General features: G+C 35.9%; 2 protein-coding genes across 12 annotated transcripts; both read right to left on the bottom strand.

The window, feature by feature from the left end:
* Window positions 1–2672: 2672 nt before the first annotated feature.
* On the bottom strand, window positions 2673–5801 carry LOC147543132 (uncharacterized). The gene is made up of 3 exons (XM_086635376.1): window positions 5750–5801; window positions 5363–5440; window positions 2673–3352 (listed from the first exon to the last, which is right to left on the bottom strand). The coding sequence occupies exons 1-3, from the start codon at window positions 5799–5801 to the stop codon at window positions 2673–2675; spliced, it is 810 nt and encodes a 269-aa protein (XP_086491502.1).
* Window positions 4978–8521, bottom strand: LOC147543131 (uncharacterized). Of its 11 annotated transcripts, XM_086632241.1 has the most exons (5): window positions 6157–8521; window positions 5750–5828; window positions 5531–5608; window positions 5363–5440; window positions 4978–5133 (listed from the first exon to the last, which is right to left on the bottom strand). In XM_086632241.1, the coding sequence occupies exon 1, from the start codon at window positions 7602–7604 to the stop codon at window positions 6522–6524; it is 1083 nt and encodes a 360-aa protein (XP_086488367.1). In that variant the 5' UTR covers window positions 7605–8521; the 3' UTR covers window positions 4978–5133; window positions 5363–5440; window positions 5531–5608; window positions 5750–5828; window positions 6157–6521. The 11 variants fall into 11 exon arrangements, with proteins under 11 accessions (XP_086488367.1, XP_086488365.1, XP_086488360.1 ...); XM_086632239.1 differs by having other exon boundaries at window positions 4978–5440; XM_086632234.1 differs by having other exon boundaries at window positions 4978–5440; window positions 5750–8521.
* Between the last annotated feature and the right edge of the window lie 235 nt (window positions 8522–8756).

Below are 8756 nucleotides of genomic sequence, written 5' to 3'. Positions count from 1 at the left end.
GAACTTTGATTAAAAAAAAAGAAAAATAATTCCATTAAGGTTTTCAGCACGAAGAGAGACCAAAGAATTTTTTATCTTTTCCCAAATTATCTTGTACTATTTTGTAAATGATAATATTAACTCAGAATCGTTTTTCTTTCTATCTTCTATTTTACTGCTCCACTTCAGCTCTCTTTCTACCCCTAACTCTTCTCCTTACTAAAAAGCCGTAGGCAGAAAATTGTTGGTCGACAATATTCTGCAGGTGAACTTCATAAAAATAAAGTCTCTAATCTTCTTCCTCTTTTCATCACCACAGCTGTCATGTGTGAAAACTTTTTTTTTTTTGAGTAAAACCATAATATCATTCATAAGTGGTAAGGATCACAAAATTACATGATAGACAATTCTTATTCTTCCGGGAACTTCATGAGAGTTACATAAGTAAAGTTCACAGAACTTTCGAATGTAAAGTGTCTCATGAAGGGAAAGAAATTGACAAGAGACAGACTCAAAGAAAAGACCCTAAAGGTCGACAAAAGACATCATTAAGATCGAGAATGAAAAGACCCTAAAGGTCGACAATATAAAATTTTATTATACTAATATATTGAAAATACTAACTTACATCCCTCCGACTTCCATTGTTGTAATAGATTGATCATCCTTGATAAAGTCGCGAAGTGTTGAAGTACGGAGAGAGATCGTCAATAACTGCTCCCTTTGAAGTGGACGTTGATGATTTCGCAAACTTTTGTCTATGGCATCATTGATCCGTTTATCATCAAGTGAAAACATTGAAGACGACAAAAGAATCATGTTTCTCTCTCTCTCTCTCTCTCTCTCTCTCTCTCTCACCATCTCTTTCACTCTCACTGACTGTCTCTTTGTCGTTTTCACTCTAGATCCCTCTCTCTTTCATTGTAGATCACTCTCATCTCTCTCATTGTCGACATTTCTTTTTTTCTCTCGCAGTCTTTATCTCTCTTTCTCGCAACCTCTATCTCGTCCTCTCTCTCTTGTTGTATGTATAGATCTCTCTGTGGAGATCACAGAGTTCGTGGCCACGAAACGTTTTGCAGCCACGAAACATTTTGTAGCCACGAAACGGTCAGGGCCACAAAATGTTTCGTGACCACGAAATACCCCAAGGGTTTGGCCAAAAACCCTCTTCGAGGTCTGGTTCTAGCGAAGGGAACACTTCCCTTCGCCGGAACAGTGTTCGTGTGTCGGAGAAAGAGAAAAAAATGAGAGATTGATCAAGAAACAATGAAAGATTGAAAGATAAACAGTGAGAGATTGAGAGATGTAGATAAGAGAGCAATAGAGAGAGATAGTGAGATGGAGGGTAATAGTAAGTGAGGGAGGAGAAGAACTGAGAGAGAAGAGGAGGCAATGGTATTCAAAATGGTGGTAGTGGGAAGTTGTGGTGGTGATGGTGATAGAGAAGATGAAGATTAGGGGGCAATGTTTGATCAATAATTTTTGGGTTAAAAAATAATATTTCTCCGAGAATGTACAGAAAAACATGGATTTCCTAAAGAATTTATTCCCCGGAAGTTATTCTTTATGCCCCAAAGCTACGGCCTTTTAGGAAATGGTTTCTCTATTTTGGATTTTTATTAGGCACTCAAGAAAATCATTTGGACTTGTGAATACGCGGATTTGTGATTCATTTATGCAAACACACCATTAATTTTATATTCACAATATAAATTTTAGAGTTTTTCTGAGTATTTCACTGGATAAACTTTTCTAATAGTGTCTCCAAATTTTAACTTAACACCTAAAATTTTAACTTTTTCTCTTTGAATGTTGCGTTGGAGATGCTCTTTATGGAGCATTTAGATGTGAACATTTACGCCATGGTTGGCCTTTCACCTAAACATTCGAAATCTGTATATAATTCATGTGTAATATAAGTTCTCGTAGATTATATTTTGCCCTTCAACTAAAGAAGAGCAAAATCAGATAAGAGGGTCGGGGAAATGAGCTTTGATCCTTATGAAGAAAACTCAACACATATTGAATATCGTTCATTACTATAGGTAAACTGGTTGGACACTCGCTCCGCAATCTGGAGACTCCGGATTCGATTCTCAGTGAAAGTGAAAATTCAGGAGTTATTGATCTTGTGGTAAATCTAATAGGGTATGTGTCCCCCCCAATGTAGTTTCCAGAGAAAATATTGAAGTTCTTAACCACTTGACCAACCCAATGTTCGTAAGCTAGAACTGTGAAACTGATTCCAGATTGTTGTTTGAGGATCCCAAAATTCTAACTACACAAATTTAAGACAAAATTCTAAATTGGACAAATTTTGAGACTATAACAGAAACAACGTCTGACATTACGATTCACATTTCGACCCTCAGGTGGGTCTCAGAGGTCGAATGAGACATGCTCGTCTCTCCCTGAATTTTATTGTCATTCGTTAATTAGTACTAACTATAATTCAACAAAGAAAGTACAACACTTGAATTATGAATAAATTTGGGGTACCATTGCATTTTTTTATCTTCTCTTTGAGAAGATCTAAGCTGCAGTTTTCCCATGACCTCCAAAGTTGATCGATTACAGGTCAGAAATCGAAAAAATTACACATTTTCTGTATGAATATGTGATTGAGGTGCTTTACAAACAGAACTGTTTGTTTAAACACAGATAAGCTCCCATAGTCTGTTAAAAGCTTGTTAAGGATACTCTTCTGAAGTTCTTGAGTTTGTCAAAAATGCTTCTTCCTCCATGAACTCAATCCTACAACGATTATACCCGCTTTCGTCTTGTTCTTCAATCTGTAAGCTTGATTTAGAGTTCTTGTAGAATATACAAATCATTATAGTTTCATAAACAATGAAAAGTGAGTAAAGATAAGCAATCAAAAGAACCTCAAAACCTTTGAAGTAGCTAAATTTATCAGAAAGGCGGTAACTTCTAACGACGTGATACTGGAACAAAGCTTCAAGAAAACCCAAACTCAAATTGACAGGTAAAGATAAGGAGAGAGCAACCGCAGTTGAGTCTCTAGTACTAATCAAAACATATGCTTTTAAAATTGCTAGAAACCCATTAATGTTCTCTGTCCCAGCAACAACCAATGCCAAATTGCAGGTAATAAGAGTTTTTGCAAGGATGATTGAGTAAATAACGGCTCCTCCGGCCGATAAGAAAAAATGGGTGTCTTCGGAATTATATCCGAAGGCATCGAAAGTGTTGAAAAGAACAAAGAGAATACATAGACCTATAGCGTGAGTCGAGAAGATAAGAATTGAATTGCAGAAGTATGTGAGGAAGAGACGATTGTAGTGCGAAAATGAAGGTCGAGGTAGAGATTTCTTGTATAAGATAGCTTGAATTATGGTTGCTTTGGCAACTAAAAAGAATGAAAGAGTGAAAGGAAGAGTGAAGATAGAGGAAGTAATTGTTTGAGATAGTTTGAGATTAAGGAGAAAGAAGAACTTCGAAAACGGAGGGAATCCAGCTGCATCGAAAAGAGCATGAAGTCTATATTTTATGGTTCCTAATAGAGGAACCGAAGACGGTTCAATGGTTTGGGAAAGAAGAAGAGAGATTGAGACAGGTAAAAGGAGGAATCCAATTGCACAATATAGAGAGTCTTGGAGGAAAGTTTGGGTCGATTTCTTGAAGATCTTGATTGTTCTATCCATTGAAATTTGATGGGGAAAAAATGAAGTTTGTTGCACGTTGTGTGAAGGTGGGAAAATGCTAGTATGATGCATATATATATATATATATATATATATATATATATATATATATATATACATGTATATGTCAAGCTTATTCATTTCTTTAATAAGGGGATTTGTTCTATTCATTTAGTTAATGTTGGTGGTTTGGTTTTAGATGGATTGACTTAACCTAACTTACTCCCAATCTCTCATGCAAAGGAGGAGAGAGAGAGAGAGAGAGAGAGAGAGAGAGAGAGAGGGACAATCATGCAGTGGGTGTGGAGTCCCTTTACTTGTAAAACTGATGCTGGTTGGGGAGGTGTTTCTTTCTGACATGGCACCTACCACTTGCCAATCATCTTCTTATAACCTTAGGTTGGATTGGGTTGGAGGAATTAACTAATAAAATTTTGGTTACCAAATTCAAAATGTTTGGTAAAGAATCCTCAAGGTTGGTGAATGAAATATATTTTTAGGGATTTAAAGGGTTGAATTTTGGGGGAACCATAATTCTGCTCCTCTATATTCCAACCCTTCAGAATTCCGAAATATTATAAAGCTTGTGGTTTTAACGACTCAATTCTCCAAAGTTACTTGTGTGATCTCCTTTTTTGGCCAACCAGACCCAAGCTATACAGATACGAAGTTTGTCCTAACAAATACGAATTCATTCAGAAGAGTTCGACTTCAATAGTAAGTATAGCCCCGATTAGAGGCTTTCCCAAGTACTGTGGGATATTACATTCCCAAACCTCAAGAGATTAGTTAATTTGGCTGTGATAGCACTAATAAGTAATAACCATCCAACCCAACCCCTAAGCTTGACCTATAACCCGATCTTATAACCGAGTCTATAACCCGGTCTTATAACCGGGTCTATAGACACTCTGGCAAGATATTACAATGATGTACCAGATTATATAATTCATATACATTATTCTTTGTTGAACTATATAATTCATATACATGGTTACAAAAAGTGGGACAGATTTCAACCCACATTGTGTTTTTTTTTTAAAGTAAAAAAAATATCTACACTCCTTAGACCCACCTCCCTTTGCTCATGGATGTTTTTTCTTTTATTGCGTGATCAACAAATATTCGTACTTTTTCCCCTGACTTCAGTGTAAAACTGGTGAAAATTAATCCATTACCTTTTTTCAAGATCCATCTCACATCAATAACCCGACCTCTACCACCTAATAATAGCCGAACTTTCTATTTATTTCTATCATTTCATGTTCATTATAAGCTAAAGTAAAAAAAGCTTATAAAAAAGGCTTTAAAGGCAAAAGATAAACTGATGTGAAAGAACACAAAAAACAGATGAACAAATACATGTCAAACTATTACATTGTGTATCTTCATGTCCCACCACTTCACAAAATGTGGGGACTGGGGAAGAACCTAAAATCAGTTCCTTTTATACATTCCCTTCACTTTCCACCTTGATTTCAAAACCCTAAAAATTCATAGATAAATTTTCTTTACTTGTTTCTTGATACCATAATAACGTGGCAGACATGGATATGTGCCACGAAAACATACATGAAGAAAACATCGTTAAAAGAGAAAGGAAGAGAAAGGAAATAGAGATGTCTCATATGCTATAGTCGGTGCTTCATACTAACTTGATTTAGAAGATTGTCAAAATATCCAAGGTTTCTATTGCACAGTAAAGGTAGATGTACCTGTTATTGAGTTCCTTGAGAAGAAACTCGAAGAAATTCTTGAGGGAGATCCTTTTGTACTGATGTCCATGCTATAACCTGCACAATTCCACAAAATCAATACGAACTGAAACACGTAATAGTGTTTTAAGACCATTTCAGGTTAATTAGAGTGCTAAGACTTCATACTCAGTATAGTTGTTCTACTCTCCCTTCTAGTCGAACTTGCAGGTTAAGTAGTAAGGAGAAGAACAGAAACTTTTTTTTCTGACACGTAAACCCTTTGCTATTAGAAAGATTGGCATAAAAGTTAAGTTGTATTTTCTAGGTTGAATGAAGATCAATCTCACAATACTGTAAATAAGATCGATGGTATTTACCAAGAAAGATCAGGTTAAAACAACAAACCTGCTGTCGATGAATTCCGGACAGGGAGCAGTGAGAGCTGTAATATCGCCATGAAGAACCTCAGACTTGACTCGTCCGTCTAAATGACCCAAAAACCAATACTGTAATTTCAATTTACTATTGAAGAAGGGTGGCAGAGTTTGAGCAAGTATTACCGAATTAAGACTATATAAAAAGAATATCGGACACCCAAAAGGTATTTCCCATCCTAAAAGGTGTAATATACATCGCGTATATATTCTCATACTACAAGCTTCCAAATGGGCATATATAGTGAACTTCAAACAGTGGATAGAATAACCTAAGATGTCAAAGATAGTCACCATCTAACCGGCATGACAAGAAATAACATAACTACATCATAACATACAATAAATATAAGTTAATCAAATGGAATGGAAATATACCAGAGAAGAAACCACCACATGAATGTTAACTTCGATTCATTATTCTCATAGACATTGAAATATGCCTGTGGTGAAGTTCTTGTACATGGAGGCAAAGAGAAAAGGATTCGGAACTTTTCTATAACTATGTTTAACTTCATATGTAAGAGGAAATATATATTTTGTATACAAGAACCTGATATGCAATATGCTGTCCAAAATTTTGTCTGCTCGATGCAAATAATTCAAAATGTTCGCGAACGAGAAGCTTTTCTATGATTTCTTCCGACCCTCTTGAGCTTGTAGAAGAACTATGAAGCAACACTAAATGATTGCATCAAAGATAATACATTATCTGCCTAATAATAAAGATTTCGTAATATTCGTCAATGAGTATCCAATGATCCTGGTGAAATCGCTGCGAGTTCTACAAGGGTGTGACCATCTTCTTCTGAGACTTCCATACTAGATGATCTACAAGTGAAGTAGAAAACTGCACTCATCATAGAATCGACAAGCACCACAAATGAATACATAATAACCAGTAATGGACCTTCCCATATCCTAGAAGACCCATCTCCATAACTCAAAGTCTTTACTCTATGTTCAAATAATCCCTCCACGAATGCCATCCCGATTGTCGATCCAAGAAATATCAAAAGACCCACTTGAGTCTGACCTTGAATCAAAACACCAGAGCGAAGCAAAGCTTGTGGTCCGGATGCAACCTCTAAAACAGATATAACAATGGCAAGATTGCAGATAATAATTGCATTAGCAAATATAATCGAGAAAACAAACCCAACCATCATTGCAGGATAAACGATCAAGTCTGATGGACAACCGAAAAGAGAGAAAATGTTGCAAACCGCAACAAGAAGAACAAGAAACAACGCTAAGCAACCGCCAACTACCATACATACCCACATATACGTAAAAGCAAGACGTCTCCATATCTTGAAGATGATTGAAAAGAACTTAAACAAGTCAAATTTTCTCCTAAGATAAGTGCAATCCACACAATAAACGATTGCCGCTTTCGATAATAATGAGAATGTGATATAGATAGGGAAGCAGAAAATTGCAGAAAGTGTCATTTCGGATAAACGTTGACAAGATGATTTAACAAAAGGAATTAATGGAAGTCCACTAGATTTTGCAATCAAAAGAACCCTAATAGTTAATCTCTTCGTTACCGATTGATCTACTAAGATATTAGATAGAACAATAGCAGAAACAGGGCAAATAAGCAAAGCTGCAATAATCATAAAACCAGAAGAATTATACCGAAGAATTCGAATTGTTTCTTGCAAGATTTCTAATGCATTCATTGAATGAAACTGTTGATTAGTACTAAAACTCCTTCTAAGAGCAGGATTTGAAGATTGTAACTCATTTCTCTGATCTAATTCCTCTGTGATTCCATTAACCAAACATTCTAACTCAATTTTATCACTAGAATCTTCCATCTTAATTTCAGATCTTCACAAATTAGAACTAAAACTATTCCTAATCTGCAAAAATAATAATCCTTCAATTTAATCTAAGCCATTCACTTCAAATAAACGAAATCGATCACAATTCAAACAAACTCTACTTAAAAAAGAGACTCTTTAAGCTCCAGATCGTAATTAGGTCTCCAATACCTAGTAGTTCTAGGTTTTCCTCCATTTCTGTAGTTTCGAAGCAAGAAGAAGAAATCGACGAAACTTCAATGGCGGAAATAGAATATAACCACGTGATTTTCGTGAATCGTGATGAAATTCGTAAATCAGTAAAGATTAAAAAGAAAAGCTTTAACGTAAAAATGCAAATTTAAGTGGAAAACGAAAGATCTAGATCTATTCAAATCCAAAAAGATGAGATTTGGAATTCTCACGGTAGTGATGCTTCGTTCTGAAGTTGGGTAATGAGAAGAGAAGATTCTCTTACTCCTTATTTACAGGGCGATCTTGATGTTAAATGCTAGGGTTTTCAATTTTTCAAGAAAGAGAGAGAGAGAGTGCATTAATTACAACATAGTATTACGTATTTTCAGGGGAGCTCACGTGAAGTGTGGAGGAGATTGTTGGAGAAAAAGCTCAGAAAGGAACCGGAAGAGACTTTTGTAAAGTCAGAGGGAAACCATTAATGTGAGCTCGAGGTTTCAGAAATCTGGAATTGGATTGTTTGGGAAGAACCCGATTTAGGTTAGGAAGATGAGATCTGGGCCGGTAGTATTTTAGAGAGAGAAACTCTTAATTTTGATTCTGATTGAGCTTTGTTTGCTGATTACGTGTACGAATCGTAGCGGACGTGACTTCCTTAGTTATTTATACGTGTTAAGTTTGTAACAGATTTATCTGTTTGTTAATGAAAATTGGTCGTTTTTTCCGTTTTTTAATGATGACATAAGAGGATCCAGTTAAGGTTGCTTCTAAAGGCACCAGACTAAAATGTTGTTAGCATCCAACTCTATTAGCACCAGGCCCAACTGCTCCTTTCTCTGTTAGCACCGTCTAACTATGTAGGCACCAGTCAAAGTGTAGTTAACCCTAAGCCCTCCATTCATCTCTCACAAAATCTGAAAATTGAGAATTCCAAACTTTCTCTCTCTCTAAGCTAATATTAATTTCAATTCG

This window comes from Eschscholzia californica, unplaced genomic scaffold (assembly GCF_041429995.1).
Source record: "Eschscholzia californica isolate CP2 unplaced genomic scaffold, dmEscCali1.0.p SCAF_4, whole genome shotgun sequence".
Lineage (NCBI taxonomy): Eukaryota > Viridiplantae > Streptophyta > Magnoliopsida > Ranunculales > Papaveraceae > Eschscholzia > Eschscholzia californica.
This window is presented reverse-complemented; position numbering and strand designations above follow the sequence as displayed.

What these genes read in the sequence shown, in the direction of transcription:
- LOC147543132 (XM_086635376.1), bottom strand. Translation starts at nt 5,801, where the DNA reads ATGGCGATATTACAGCTCTCACTGCTCCCTGTCCGGAATTCATCGACA. An exon ending in CCGGAATTCATCGACAGCAG is followed by an intron (nt 5,441 to 5,749) that starts GTTTGTTGTTTT and finishes GGAATTGTGCAG; the next exon opens with GTTATAGCATGGACATCAGT. An exon ending in CTCAAGGAACTCAATAACAG is followed by an intron (nt 3,353 to 5,362) that starts GTACATCTACCT and finishes CATTCTTTTTAG; the next exon opens with TTGCCAAAGCAACCATAATT.
- LOC147543131 (XM_086632230.1), bottom strand. Translation starts at nt 7,604, where the DNA reads ATGGAAGATTCTAGTGATAAAATTGAGTTAGAATGTTTGGTTAATGGA.